Here is a 15,672-nt window from a genome sequence, read left to right as displayed (position 1 = left end):
TTCAATAAATGATATTATTTGTTTAGTAGTTAGGTGGACAGGTACAGGAGTCATGCTACCAGGCTTTAAAATTAAACCCTAGATCATCTTCTTAGTAACCGTATAAACCTATCACTTTACTCCTCTATTTCTCAATTTGCTCATCTATATAATGGACTTAACAGGGGCCAGCTCTGGTACAGTAGGATAATCTCCATCTGCGGTGCTGGCATCCTATATGGGTGCTGGTTTGAGTCCCTGCTGCTCCACTTCGATCCAGCTCTCTGCTATGGCCTGGAAAAGCAGTAGAAGATGGCCCAAGTGCTTGGGCCCCTGCACCCATGTGAGAGTTGGGAAGAAGCTCCTGGCTCCTGGCTTCAGATTGGCTCAGCTCCAGCTGTTGAGGCCTTTGGGGAGTGAACTAGCAGATGGAGGACCTTTCTCTCTGTTTCTCCTTCTCACTGCCTATAACTCTACCTCTCAAAGAAATAAATAAAATCTTTAAAAAAGAAATGGACTTAATAGTAATCCCTTATGAGGATTAAATGAGATAATTTATGTAAAGTGAGGATTGAGTGGGATAATTTATGTAGGATTGTGAGGATTAAATGAAATAATCTACATAAATACTTAAAGCAGTGCCTGTTACATAGTAAGTGCTTAAGAAATGTTAGCTATTGTTTTCTAAGAAATTTGCAGGCACTTTTCCCTCAGTTTAGCACTTGCTTATATTCTGTATTGTTTAATTAATATATGCTTTTTGGTCTTGTCAATACACCTAGAGAGAGTACTGCTAGTTTTTTGAGGGTGGCAAAATTATGCAGTATATATCCCTCTGGAGCTCTTTCGTGCCTGGCACAGCAGCAGTGGATGGTAGCTGGCATTTGTTATGTACTTGATTGATTTTATCATTGCTAAGCACATTTTTTCTTGCTCTTGAGTTTGATAATAGTAATAGTAGCTATCCTTAATTGCGTGCTTTTATATGCCAGACATTGTTCTAAATTTAGCTTCATATTACCTCATTTCATCTTCAAAACAACGATGTGAGAGGATTCTCCTGTTATTTTCATTTTTTAGGCAAGAAAACTGAGGCATAGAGGAGTGGAGCCTTGTGCTCAAGGTCACTCATCTAGGAAGTGGTGAAACCAGAACTCAGGCGTAGGCAGTTGTAATTCAGAGCCCATTCTGTAGCCCAGTACGTCTTCAGTCACTGGTCTGGTGACTGGAAGAGTGTACCTCTGATGTGTAGCACTCATTTTCAGTGGAGAGTTTTACTTACGTCAGGTCATTTTCATCATAGCTGCGAGTATTTAAAAATAGAATATGAACACAGTCATCAGACTAAAACACTGAGATGCCTTCCTTGTCATAATCACCACATAGGTGTTCGTTCTCTCATTTGGTGTAAGTAATGCTTTCTTTTATTTTTTTTTTTATTTTTTATTTATTTATTTTTTTTGACAGGCAGAGTGGACAGTGAGAGAGAGAGACAGAGAGAAAGGTCTTCCTTTGCCGTTGGTTCACCCTCCAATGGCCGCCGCGGCCAGTGCGCTGCGGCCGGCGCACCGCGCTGATCCGATGGCAGGAGCCAGGAGCCAGGTGCTTTTCCTGGTCTCCCATGGGGTGCAGGGCCCAAGCACCTGGGCCATCCTCCACTGCACTCCCTGGCCACAGCAGAGGGCTGGCCTGGAAGAGGGGCAACCGGGACAGAATCCGGCGCCCCGACCGGGACTAGAACCCGGTGTGCCGGCGCCGCTAGGCGGAGGATTAGCCTAGTGAGCCGCGGCGCCGGCCAAGTAATGCTTTCTTGTTGAATTTGTTTTTAATATACTGAATTAGAGCATCAGATTATATGAAATGAAGAGAAAAATATTTTTCCCACCTGTCATGGTAGTTGCTTTTTTTCTTTTTCTTTTCTTTTCTTTTTTTTTTTTCTTTTTTTTTTCCTTTTTTGACAGGCAAAGTGGACAGTGAGAGAGAGAGACAGAGAGAAAGGTCTTCCTTTGCCGTTGGTTCACCCTCCAATGGCCGGCGCGGCCGGCGCACCGTGCTGATCCAATGGTAGGAGCCAGGTGCTTCTCCTGGTCTCCCATGGGGTGCAGGGCCCAAGTACTTGGGCCATCCTCCACTGCACTCCCTGGCCAAGGCAGAGAGCTGGCCTGGAAGAGGGGCAACCAGGACAGAATCCGGCGCCCCGACTGGGACTAGAACCTACCCGGTGTGCCGGTGCCACAAGGCGGAGGATTAGCCTAGTGAGCCGTAGCGCCGGCCGGTAGTTGCTTTCAATATGATTAGACTTTGATTTGGGGTTTCAAATTCTGCTGTCATTTAGAAGCACAGAAGGAGTGTTCAGTTTAGAGTAGTTCCTTCCTAGCGTGGATGTTAGCTGTGATGCACAATAAGTTAATTTCCTCCATGCTCCTTTACATGTTTTAGCCAGGACTTCCATTTTAAAATGAAAATCGAGGGATGGGGTTTGGCCTGATGGTTAAGAACCTACTTCGGATGTCTGCATCCCGTATCCAAGTGCTTGGATTTGTGTTCTGGCCTCTATCCGGATTCCAGCTTCCTGCTAACACACGTCCTGGGAGGCAGCAGGTGATAGCTCAAATACTTAGGTCCCTGCCACCCACGCAGGAGAGCTGGATTGAGTTCCTGGCCCCTGCTCTCTAGAGACATACAGTTAATTCTATTTGTAATCTGTATTTGTGAAGTCACAGGTGGAGACTTCTAAGTCAAACTTTTGGGTTGCAAAAAACTTTGTTGCATGGGACCAGAGCTATTCCATTATTATTGAATTTTGCTTAGAAACCATTCAGTCCCTACACAGTTGTAAAGATTTAATGAGAGAAAATAAAAGCGCCACATAAATACTAAGTATTAAGTGAATGTTGGTTAAATCTGAATATAATCTATAATTAGTGAAAAAGAAACCCAGTAAAATGACATGGCAGGTACAGCACCGTTTATCTGGTTAGTGGTCAAGGCTGGCTTAGATTTCAGATCTCATTATTCCTAGTTTACCTTCATTTACCTCTTCTACCCTAAAGAGAGTCCATAATGTACAAGGGAGGCTGGCTCAATTAATCAGTAATTATTATGTACCCACCGTGTGCCAGGCACCCTGCTGCTTTCTAGTGAGTACAGAGGGTATTTCCCCAAGTGGGAGGAAGTTGGGGAGGAGAGCAGGTTAGAGCAAGGACATCAGCCTATCTGGAACAGAGGGCTATAAAGTTAGAGAACTCTTAGATAAGTAGGGTGGGGCAAAGTGGAACACTGGGAAATCCAGGCCTGCCTTGTGTGACTACATTCTGTTTCCTTGAAGAGCCAGCCTATTGAAGGAACTTAATGTGGCAAGAAGATTACAGCCATTGGAATCAGCCCCAGGTTTGAATTCTGGTCATTGTGACACAACAAGTAGCTTGACAGCTCATTAAAATTCACAGTTTTTATTGTTTGCAAGGCCCACTGCCTCTTTGGTCTTATCTCTTTTGCTCACTCTGCTCTGCCCCCCTGGCCTTTTTCCCATTGTTCCTCCATCTGCACCGGGGACTTTGTGCTGATTACTCTTTTTTTTTTTTTTTTGACAGGCAGAGTGGACAGTGAGAGAGAGAGAGACAGAGAGAAAGGTCTTCCTTTTGTCATTTGTTCACCCTCCAATGGCCACCACGGCCGGTGCACCGCGCTGATCTGAAGCCAGGAGCCAGGTGCTTCTCCTGGTCTCCCATGTAGGGCCCAAGGACTTGGGCCATCCTCCACTGCACTCCTGGGCCATAGCAGAGAGCTGGCCTGGAAGAGGGGCAACCGGGACAGAATCCGACGCCCCGACCGGGACTAGAACCCAGTGTGCCGGCACCATAGGCGGAGGATTAGCCTATTGAGCCGTGGCGCCGGCCACTGATTACTCTTGTCTGGAATGCTTTTCTTAGGTAGCTGCATTGCTTGATCTTTCCCTTCTTTTAGACCTCTGCTCAAAGTCACCTTATTAGACAGATCTCTCTGACCATTCTATATTAACTAGTACCCTCTGCCCACCCTTGTCATTCCCAGCCCTAACCTAAATTGACTTTTCTTTATGTTACATTTCACTATTTCATATATGTTGTCTGTCTGTCTTTTTTTTTTTTCCCTCTTAGAATGTAAGCTTGAAAGCATGTATCTTGTAGGGCATAGAACAGTGTAGAGGGGCCAGCATTGTGGCATAACAGGTTAAGCCACCCACTACAATGCCAGCATCCCATATGGGCACCTGATCAAGTCCTGGCTGCTCCACTTCCAATCTAGCACCCTGTTGATGGCTTGGGAAAGCAGCGGAAGATGGCCCAAGTGCTTGGGCCCCTGCACCCACGTGGAAGACTAGAAGAAGCTCCTGACTCCTGGCTCCAGCCTGGCCCAGCCCCAGCTGTTGCAGCTGTTTGGTAGTGAACCAGCGAATGGAAGATCTCTCTCTGTAACTCTGCCTACTCTGTCTTGTTTTATTTAAAAGGCAGAGTTACAGAGAGAGAAGGAGAGACAAAGAGAGATCCTCCATCCACTGGTTCACTCCCCAGGTGGCCCCAATGGCTGGAGCTGGGCTGATCTGAAGCCAGGAGCCAGGAGCTTCTTCCAGGTCTCCTATTTGGATGCAGGGGCTCAGTCTCTTGGACCATCTTTCATTGCTTTTCCCAGGCCATTAGCAGAGAACTGGATTGGAAGTGGAGCAGCTGAGACTTGAACTGGTGCCCATGTGGGATGCTGCCACTGCAGGTAGCAGCTTTACCTGCTATGCCACAGCACTGGCCCAACCTATATATTCTTTTTTTTTTTTTTTTTTTTTTTTTGACAGGCAGAGTGGACAGTGAGAGAGAGAGAAGACAGAGAGAAAGGTCTTCCTTTTGCCGTTGGCTCACCCTCCAATGGCCGCCGCGGCCGGCACGCTGCGGCTGGTGCACCGCGCTGATCCGATGGCAGGAGCCAGGAGCCAGGAGCCAGGTGCTTTTCCTGGTCTCCCATGGGGTGCAGGGCCCAAGCACTTGGGCCATCCTCCACTGCACTCCCTGGCCACAGCAGAGAGCTGGCCTGGAAGAGGGGCAACCGGGACAGAATTCGGCGCCCCGACCGGGACTAGAACCCGGTGTGCCGGCGCCGCTAGGTGGAGGATTAGCCTGGTGAGCCGCGGCGCCGGCCAACCTATATATTCTTAATTCTGAAAAATTTTGCTTCATGAATCCCATCATACAGTGATTTTTTTAGCTAGGGAGAAGTAACTTGTATACTCTAATAAGTACTGGGATTGTTACATTTCTGCTTAAGAATCTTCTTAGCAATCATTGTTGCCTAATCATTGCTTCTTTTATTTATTTTTTATTTTTTTAAGATTTATTTTATTTATTTGAAAGACAGAGTTACAGAGAGAGGTAGAGACAGAGAGAGGTCTTCCATCCACTGGTTCACTTCCCAGATGGCTATGGCCGGAGCTGTGCTAATCTGAAGCCAGGAGCCAAGAATATCCTCCAGGTCTCCCATGTGGGTGCAGGGGCCCAAGGACTTGGGCCATTTTCTACTGCTATCCCAGGCCATAGCAGAGAGCTGGATTGGAAGAGGAGCAGCCAGGACTAGAACCGGTGCCCTTATGGGTTGCCAAGGCTTCAGGCCAGGGCGTTAACCCACTGTGCCACAGTGCAGGCCCCTAATCATTGCTTCTTATCAAACTTGGGGCTATTTGCAAGTCAGTGTTAATTGTAAAGTAGCTTTTTTTTTCCCCTTAAGATTTATTTTGTTTATTTGAATGGTGCAGTTATGGAGACAGATATTTTCCATCTGCTGGTTCATTCCCCAGTTGGCTGTAACAGCCAGGGCTGGGCCAGCCAGGAGCTTCATCCAGCATTGTATTTATATGTATAATATTCACAAATTATGCAACATAGATTAGTTTCCTCATTTTCCCACTGCGCCAGCATTTGAGCAGGCCAGTGTTTTACAAGTGGAACTTTATCATTAATCTAGAGAGAACCAGAAAGGAGACTGTCCTTCGGTGGAGGAGCCCTGTACCTGTTGTGTTATGTTATCTGTGAAGTTCTATTGAAATGTGAAGATAAGTGTGTTTCTTCTGGGCAAAGAGTATTCTGTTAATATGTTCTGTATTTCAGCTACCTGTAATAAAAGACAGGCGACACTCTTAAAAAGCACTGTGGCATAGTGGGTAAAGCTGCCATCTATGATACTGGTATTCCATATGAGCAAAGGTTTGTGTCCCGGCCACTCCACTTACTTACTTACTTACTTTCTTTCTTTCTTTCTTTCTTTCTTTTTTTTCAGGCAGAGTGGACAGTGAGAGAGAGAGGAGACAGAGAGAAAGGTCTTCCTTTGCCGTTGGTTCACCCCCCGATGATCATTGCGGCCAGTGCACTGCAGCCAGCGCACCGCGCTGATCTGAAGCCAGGAGCCAGGTGCTTCTCCTGGTCTCCCATGGGGTGCAGGGCCCAAGCACTTGGGCCATCCTCCACTGCCTTCCCGGGCCACAGCAGAGAGCTGACCTGGAAGGGGAGCAACTGGGACAGAACCGGTGCCCCAAGAACCTGGAGTACTGGCGCACAGGTGGAGGATTAGCCTAGTGAGCTGTGGCGCCGGCCAAGGCCACTCCACTTTCAATTTATTTACCTGCTAATGGTCTGGGAAAAGCAGCAGAAGATAACCCAAGTGCTTGGACCTCTGCCACCCATGTGGGAGACCTAGAGGAAGCTCCTGGCTTTAGCCTAGCCCAGCCCTGGCCATTGTGGCCGTTTGGGAAGTGAACCAGTAGATGGAAGATCTGTCTCTATCGCTCCCTCTATCTGTATAGCTCTGACTTCAAATAAATAGTAAATCTTTTTTTTTTTTTTTTAAAGAAAGCAGGCTAACCAGAAATCACCCAGCTACCTTCCAACCTATGAGTGCTTACATCTCTTCAGCCTACCAACCAAAAAAAGAGAAAATAGAAAGCAAGGCACAAAAGAAACCAAGCTTCTACTCCTGTTGCAGAAATCAGTGAGGGACATGGGTGTTCTGATTCCAGGTGGCCTGGTGTTGGTGTTTTTCTTCTTATTGATAGATGGTCAATTCCTCTGGGCCTCTGTTTTCCTAGGCTAGGCCAGGGGTTTAGACATCAGGATTCAGACTTGACCATTCCTAGTCTTAGCAAAATATCAAAAAAAGGTAGAAAAGGTCACATAAAGCTGTGTTATTTGCCTATGTTATGGTATAGACAGTGTAACTGAAGAAGCTAGCCATTGTGATATACATAGTGTGATATACCTGGGATTGAATTTTTCCCTTACATTTGTGTAAGATATTTAACCTCCCTAAATACATTCTCTTGTTTGTACAATAAGGGTATATCTACTTTAGACTGTTGCTGTGAAAATTAAAGTCTACAGAGCTCTTTTAAAAAAAGAATATATATATATATTTTATTTGACAGTGTTATAGACAGAGTTATAGACAGTGAGAGAGAGACAGAGAGAAATGTCTTCCTTCCATTGGTTCACTCCCTTAATGGCCACCATGGCCGGCGCTGCGCCGATCCAAAGCCAGCAGCCAGGTGTTTCTTCCTGGTCTCCCATGTGGGTGCAGGGACCCAAGCACTTGGGCCATCCTCTGCTGCCCTCCCGGGCTACAGCAGAGAGCTGGACTGGAAGAAGAGCAACTGGGACTAGTACCTGGCACCCCAACTGGGACTAGAACCCGGGGTGCTGGCACCATAGGCGGAGGGTTAGCCAGGTGAGCCACGGCGCCGGCCAAGAATATTTTTTGACAGAGTTACAGAGAGACAAAGAGAGATCTTCATCTACTGGTTCACTCCTCAAATGGCCCCAAAGTCTAGGGCTAGGTCAGACCAGGCCAAAGCCAGGAGCCAGGAGCTTCTTCTGGGTCTCCCATGTTAGTGCGGGCACCCAAGCACTTGGGCCATCTTCTGCTGCTTTCCCAGGCCATTAGCAGAGAGGTGAATCCAAAGTTGGGGAACTGGGTCTTGAGCCAGTGCCCACATGGGATACCAGTGTTGCAGGTGGTAGCTTTACCCACCACACCACAGTGCTGGCCCACAGAGCCCTTAGTGCAGTGCCTGACACATGGAGATGCTCAATCAGTGGTAACCTATTATTAATAAAAAACATACATTGTCTTTCCAGAACTGTTTGCTATAGAAGAATTATTGTATTTGTGAGTTGAAACATTTTCATTGATGTGAATTGATAGTAGGTATCAAGGCCATTCCAAAGGGGATGGGTTTTTTAACCAGTGCCATGAAAGATCTGGAAAAATCAGCAAGTTCTTTGGGGGATGATAAACAAAACCATCACCTTCTACTTAGTGGCATATTACTCTGTAGGAGAAAGGTGAGCCTGTAACTAGTTTTTGGAGAAATGTGTATGCCAGGGTTTAGATCATAGCAAGGCTTCTGTTAGTTGCATGTACTTATTCAAGATTAGGGAAACCAGTGATCTGAGAAGTCGGGTGTTCATGATGTGTTTTTCTTTTAAATAAACTTTTTCCCCCTACTCTCCCCAGCTGCTCAGATAAAGAATTTGATGAGCCAACTAGGAACTAAGCAGGACTCAAGCAAGCTACAGGAAAATCTGTGAGTAGCTTCCTGAAAAGGTTGGGTCTGGGGAGGGCTCTCTGAGGATGTCCTTAATGTCCTTGCTTGATGGCAGTGTAGGTTTCAGATCTGTGGAGTGAGAAGGAGAGGAGTGGGTCCTGAGGGACTAGCTGGAGCTGGGAGAGGCTGACGATGTAGGAGTATACGTTGGCCTCCTGGTGGTATGGTCTGGTTTGAGTTCCCACTTTATGTAACACAGGAAAAGTAATTCAGGGTAGCCTGGGGTAGAGGAGTAGACTGGTGGTGGGAGCTCCAGATTGTTTTTATCCCATCTTTCTTTGACTCCATTTCTGCTTTTAGAAGTTCTATTCTTCATCTTTAAAATATCCTGCACAATAAATATTCTTTGTTTCCCGTCCTAGACATTGTGAAGTGAGAGAATGACTGTTATTACTATGAGTGTGTTTAAGAGAGATGTGAAATAGCTCTGGGTATTTTAGCACTGTCTGGGATTTCAGGCCTCTGGTCAACTCCTTCTTATTTTTGATTCTTGTCTGTGTGTGTGTGTGTGTGTGTTCAAATCCTAGAGGCCCATTTTCAGTGAAGCAAATTAATAATTGTTAGCATAGTATCTTAATCTATTTGGGCTACTGTAACAAAATGCTGTAAACTGGTGGTTTATGAACAGCATGGGTATATTCTCAGAGTTCTAGAGACGGGATGGCCAAGGTAAGGGAGAGGGCAAATACAGTGTATGGTGAGGCCCTGCTTTATCATGGATGGTGCCTTCTTGCTATGTCCTCACTTGGTAAAAGGGACAAGGCCACTTGATGGCACTTGTTTTAAAAAGTTTGGTTACTTATTTGAGTCAGAGACAGACAGGGAGAGAGGTCTTATCTTCTGGTTCATACTCCCAAATACCTGCAACAGCCAGGACCAGGCAGGGAGGAACCTGGGAGCTGGGATCTCAGTCCAGGACTCCACACAGGTAGCAGGGACCCAATTACTTGAGCCATTGTCACTGCCTCTTCGGAACAGAATTAGTCAGAAACTGGAGTCAGGAACTGACTCCAGAGTTGAACCCAGGTACTCAAGTATTGAACATGGACTTTTTTCTTATTGCTAAGATTTATTTACTTGAAAAGGAGAGTGACAGAGATGGAGAGGGAGAGACAGAGAGAGTGATCTTTCATCTTCTGGTTCACTCCCGAAATGCCTGCAACAGCTAGGACTGGGCCAGGCTGAAGCCAGGATCCCAGAACTCCCATCTGGATCTGCCATGTGGATGCTGCTTGGGCTGTCATCTGCTGCCTTCCCAGGTGCATTGCAGGAAGCTGGATTGGAAGTAGGGTGGCCAGAACTCTGACTGGCATTCTGATATGGGATGTAGGCATCCCAAGCATAGCTTAAACTGCTGTACCACAGTGCCCACCCGGGAACACACACTTGTTAACCTAGGCTTAATGCCCAAGGAATCTCTCTCTCTCTTTTTTTTTTTTTAATTAATTAATTTATTTGAAAGGCAGAGTTATAGAGAGGCAGAGAGAGAAAGAGAGAGAATCTTCCATCCACTTGTTCACTTCCAAAATTGCCGTAACAGCTGGAGCTGGGCTGATCTGGAGCCAGGAGCCAGGAAATTCTTCCTGGTCTCCCACACAAGTGCAAGGGCCCAAGGACTTGGGCCATCTTCTGCAGTTTTCCTAGGCCATAGCAGAGAGCTGGTTAGGAGGAGGAGCAGCTGGGACTAGAACTGGCGCCCATATGGGATGCCAACACTGCAGGTGGCGGCTCTCCCGTTATGCCACAGTGCCAGCCCCAGAAGCCTCATTTATAAGAGCATTAAACCTGAGGTTAGGATTCCAACATGTGAATTTTAGGGGAGCATAAACATTCAGACCGCCACATGTGGTTTCTCTGACCTCCCTTAAAACCTGTGTAGAAATGCCTGAGAGCATAGGAAAGAAGCAGTGAGTGAAAAGGACTCTTACATGTTTCCATTGCTTTCCAATCCCACTTATTATATTACATATTCTTCCTTCTCTGGTTTCCTTCCCTCTCTACTCCTTATGTAATTTTAAACTACGTAGGGCTTCTTTGTTTTGGAGGGAAGAACCACAAAGTCAAGCATAAAGAGCAGATAGGGAGCCAAGGATAAAGCCGAGAAAGAAGCAGCTTTAAGCTAGGAAATGAGCATAGGTCTTAGGAGATTGTCCTCTAGGGTAGGTGGGAAGCGATGCTTTTTTTTTTTTTTTAAGATTTATTTTTATTTTTTTGAAAGGCAGAGTTACAGAAAGAGGGAAAGACAGAGAGATCTTCCATCCTCTGGTTCACTCCCCAAATAGCCACAATGGCCACAGCTGGGCCAGACCCAAGCCAGGAGCCAGAAGCTTCTTCCAGGTCTTGACTATGTGGATGGTAGGGGCCCAGGACTCCAGCTGCGTTGTGCTGGTTTCCCAGGTGCATTAGCAGGGAGCTGGTTTGGAAGTGGAGCAGCTGGGACTTGAACTGGCACCCATATGGGATGCTGACGCTGTAAGTGGTGACTTAACTTGGTACACCACAACGCCAGCCACTCCTTCCCCTTTTTTTTGAAGCATTGCTTTTAACTTTTTTTTTTTTTGACAGGCAGAGTGGACAGTGAGAGAGAAAGACAGAGAGAAAGGTCTTCCTTTTGCCGTTGGTTCACCCTCCAATGGCCGCCACGGCTGGCGCACTGCAGCCGGCGCACCGCGCTGATCCGAAAGCAGGAGCCAGGTGCTTCTCCTGGTCTCCCATGGGGTGCAGTGCCCAAGCACTTGGGCCATCCTCCACTGCCTTCCCGGGCCACAGCAGAGAGCTGGCCTGGAAGAGGGGCAACCGGGACAGAATCCGGCGCCGGCGCCGCAAGGCGGAGGATTAGCCTAGTGAGCCACGGCGCCGGCCTGAAGCATTGCTTTTGATAAACATTTTATTCAGCCATCTGTGCCTGGATTCTGGTCAGTGGACTAAGACAAACATTAGCTATGCAGAAGTCCTGGGCAATTCACTGTGAGAGTTTTATGAGAGAGTTTAGTGGATTGAAATGGTCAGGTAAGACTTAGGTATAGGTAGCATTTACTTTATTTATATATATATATAATATATATATATATATTTTTTAAGATTTATTTATTATTTGAAAGGCATAGTTACAGAGAGGCAGAGAGAGAGAGGTCTTCCATCTGCTGGTTCACTCCCCAAATGAGCACCATGGCCGGAGCTGGGCCAATCTGAAGCCAGGGGTTAAGGAGCTTTTTTCTGGGTTTCCCACATGGGTTCAGGGGCCCAAGAGCTTGTGTCTACTTCTGCTTTCCCAGGTTGTAGCAGAGAGCTGAATTGGAAGTGGAGCAGCCGGGACTTGAACCTGGTGCCCATATGGGATGCAGACGGTGGCTTTACTTGCTACGCCACAGTGCTGGCCCCTTTTTTCTTTTCTTTCTTTTTTTTTTTTTTTTTATTAGAACTGCTAATGTACTTTTCTTTTCTCCCCAAGAGTTAAAATTTCCAATCTGTGCTTCCTTCAGTAGGTGTCAGTGAGGCAGGTTCTTTCTGCTCAGTGATGTGAAGATGCCTTGAAGTGGGTTTACAGGGGTAATATTTCTGAGCACCAAGAAATGACAACATCCTGAAACAGATCTTTTCTCTCCTAGGCAACAGTTACAACACTCCACCAATCAGCTGGCCAAGGAAACAAATGAATTGCTGAAGGAATTGGGATCCTTGCCCCTTCCCTTATCTGCTTCAGAACAGGTTGGTACTTCCTGTTTTGCTTATTCAGTAGGCAGGCAGTATGTGAAACAAACGCAGTTTGGCCCCAAGTGCTAGATGGCCCTCCTCTGAACCTGTTTCCTTACCCGTAAAGTGGGGGATATGTGACCATTGTGCTGATACAGAGAAAGTGTACACTTAGTATAGCAAAGTGTCTGGCATGTGTAGGTACTCCACATGTGGTGGCTGCTGCTGTTATTAATAATCTGTTATCAATGTTTTAATCAAATGGGTTTAATGGAGGAGGGATCTCTATGTGTATCTTTCTGGAGTTGGTTAGCAGTTTTATGTTTGGAGGCTTGGTCCTAGTTTGTTTTGTACCCAGTATCTATAATTTTTTTTTCATATTTTGCAGTCATATTCACATCCCATCATGATTCATTTATAGATCTCAGGCTAAGGAAATGCTCAGGGGAAACGGTTTCTCTGTTGTTGTGTTTTTTGTTTTTTTTAAGGTTTATTTATTTGAAAGAGTGAGAACAAGAGGGAGAAACAGAAAGAGATCTTCTGTCTGCTGGTTCACTCCCCAAATGGCCACAATCGCAGGGGCTGGGCCAGGCCAAAGCCAGGAGCCTGGAACTCCCTCAGAGTTTCCCACCTGAGTAGCAGGGGCCCAAGCACTTGTGCCACCCCCTGCTGCTTTCCCAGGTGCATTGCAGGGAGCTGGATCAGAAGCAGAGCAAACAGGATTCCATACCCGCTGCACCACAACACTGGCCCCAAGAATACCTTCAAGCCACTTTGCTCAGTGGTCATTTCAGTCGTTTAAAAACACAATTTTATTGATGTTCATTGTTCCTTTAACAATGTCATGACTTTTCTTCATGCTTTCCTGAAGTCATTTGTGGCCTCTCCTTCGCTGTGGCTGACTCATTTACCTGTACCATGGCCTTCTCAAATCCTTCCTCTTCCAGGAAGACTGCCTTCACCTATGTTAGCCCATTATGATTCTGCTTTGCTTTCAGCTTCCATACCATTCACTGGGGGCACTTAATTTGCACTGCTTTTCATTATTGGATGTTTTAAATGATGATACCCTGTCCCTGATGACTCTGAAGACAAAGCCTTCTGAATTGTTTTTCAAACTGTGGGTTGTAACTATAGAACAGGATATCATTTCAGTGTGTTGTGGTCAGCATTTTAAAAAATTGAAATAGAGTAGAAAAACCAGAATGTGTACCATAAATAGGGCAAATATTATTACATGAAATTTTTTAAAAAGATTTATTTTCTTTATTTGAAAGGCAGAGTTACAGAGAAAGAGGGAGGGAGAGGCAGAGACATATCTTCCATCCGTTGGTTTGTTTCCCGATGGCCTCAATGGCTAGAGCTGGTCTAGACCAAAGCCAGGAGCTTCTTCTGGGTCTCCCACATTGGTGCATGGGCCCAAGCACACTTGGGCTATCTTCCAGTGTATTAACAGGGAGCTGGATTGGAAGTGGAACAGCTAGTACTTGAACCGGTGCCCATACGAGATGCCAGTGTTGCAGGCAGTGACTTTACCCACTATGCCACAATGCCAGCTATACATGAAATTTTTATTTTATGCATATATGTGCATATGGTACCAGGTCATAAAGTCAAATTTATACTGTAGATTTTTTTCTATTTCTGTCATAAAAGTTTGAAAAGTACTGGTTTGTCCTATTTAATGTAGCATATGTTCAGTCAGGAGTTTTGGTGCCCTCTTGTTCAAAAGAAAGGAGGGAAGACTGCATGCTTTGTCATCCCGCTGCAAAGTAGTTATAAAAAAGGACAGGTATGTCGCATAAGACACTGCTTGGGACCCCTGCATACCCTATCAGAGCTACTGTTTTCAAGTCTGGGCTGGGGCTCCTGACTCCAGCTTCCTGCTAAAGCATGCTCTGGGAGGCAGCAGGTGATGACTCAAATAGTTACGTCCCTGCCACTTGCATGGGATTGAGTTCCTGGCTCCAGGCTTTGGCGTGACCAAGCCTAGCTCTGATGTTGTGTCATATAGGGAATGAACCAGCACATGGGAGATCTCTTTCTCTCTCTCTCTGCCTATCAAATTAAATTAAATTAATTCATTTTTAAAAATATAAAAATTGTGAAAACCCTAATTGATCTTGGCTAAAAAAATAAAGTCATCTTGCTGTAATCACTTTTTAGTTATCCATCTGTGAGTGTTTTAGATGTTATTCATGCTGACTTCATTTAGGAGCCAGTTCCTGCTTGCCATCCAGCATCCCCAGACAGCTCTCAAATTACCCCTTTCTTCTTCTCAGCTATACACTTAAGCAATGTGCACTTTTTTCATAGTAATAAAAAAGGAGTCTATGGGTCTGGTGCAGACAGAATATTCAAAGTGCTTAAGGGTTAAATAGTAGCCTAAGCGAAATATAAATAGAAAGTTAAATTTGCTACCAAAAGTTTCTCATCTAACGTATTCTAAAGGCAAGCAGAAATTATTTTTGGATTATGCATGCCATTGTTCCCATCCATTAGTTTGGATCATTACGCACACAAAATAGATCCACAAATTACCCTCTCTGGTGAAATACAACTCCTTGATTCCTTTTTGCCTGTTGGCTGAGTGCCCTTTTTTCTTTCTACTCTTGTCATCTAGTTAATCTTAGCCCCATAACCCATCTTTTTATGACTATCTTATACACAAACCATAACTCCTACTTTCAGTTTTTTTCCATGTTTACTTGCCATCACTAGTGATTTAACTGCCAAATCCAGTGGCCTTTTTTGAATGTTTATTTACTTTTCTTCAGTTTCCTTTGACCCTCTTGCACATCCTGTCTCTACCGCAAGTTCCTTTCCATGATTCTCTTTCCTTCTTCCCCAGTTCTGGCAACCCCCAGATCTCAGCCCTCTTCCCTGAGGCTGTCACCTCCTAGAAGTGAGCCTCCCCCAGGGCTCGGCCGTTGGTTGTGCACTTTTCTCCTGCTGTGCTTCCTCCCTCAGGAGTCCTATGTACGTTCAGATTTCCCTGTCACCCCTAGGATTATGGTCCCTAGATCTTTTTCCAGCCTCGTGCCCTAGCCTAAGTTTTGGTCCATTTGGCCAGTTTGTGTTCTGACATCTCCTCCTGAATATACTGCCTTCAAATAAATTTCACATATTGTACTGAATTCCTCATGCTTCACCCAAAACTCTTAAGTAAGCTAATTGACAGTATTTATTGTCATAAAAAAGTTTGTGCCTTTTGACCAAAATTTCCCCATTCATGCAAATTTGTCCTAAGGTGGAAGTAGAAAATCTGAGAGAAAATAACAACTGTTTACTTTAGATGCAAATGTCCTGGGTTTACACTCCAACTTTGCCATTTACTGAGAGATCCTGGGCAAATTGTGTACCGCTCTGTGCTTTGATTT

General features: G+C 45.5%; 1 protein-coding gene across 2 annotated transcripts in view; it reads left to right on the top strand.

Moving 5' to 3' along the window:
* The window catches only part of STX12 (syntaxin 12), a 38,835-nt gene that overhangs the window by 5,043 nt on the left and 18,120 nt on the right, over positions 1-15,672 (top strand). For both annotated transcript variants that reach the window (XM_002716116.5, XM_051856792.2), the window contains exons 2-3: positions 8,509-8,578; positions 12,208-12,307. In XM_002716116.5, coding sequence (XP_002716162.1) covers positions 8,509-8,578; positions 12,208-12,307 — 170 coding nt within the window. The remainder of the gene's footprint in view (positions 1-8,508; positions 8,579-12,207; positions 12,308-15,672) is intronic.

The sequence above is a fragment of the Oryctolagus cuniculus genome, chromosome 7, assembly GCF_964237555.1.
Source record: "Oryctolagus cuniculus chromosome 7, mOryCun1.1, whole genome shotgun sequence".
NCBI lineage: Eukaryota > Metazoa > Chordata > Mammalia > Lagomorpha > Leporidae > Oryctolagus > Oryctolagus cuniculus.
This window is presented reverse-complemented; position numbering and strand designations above follow the sequence as displayed.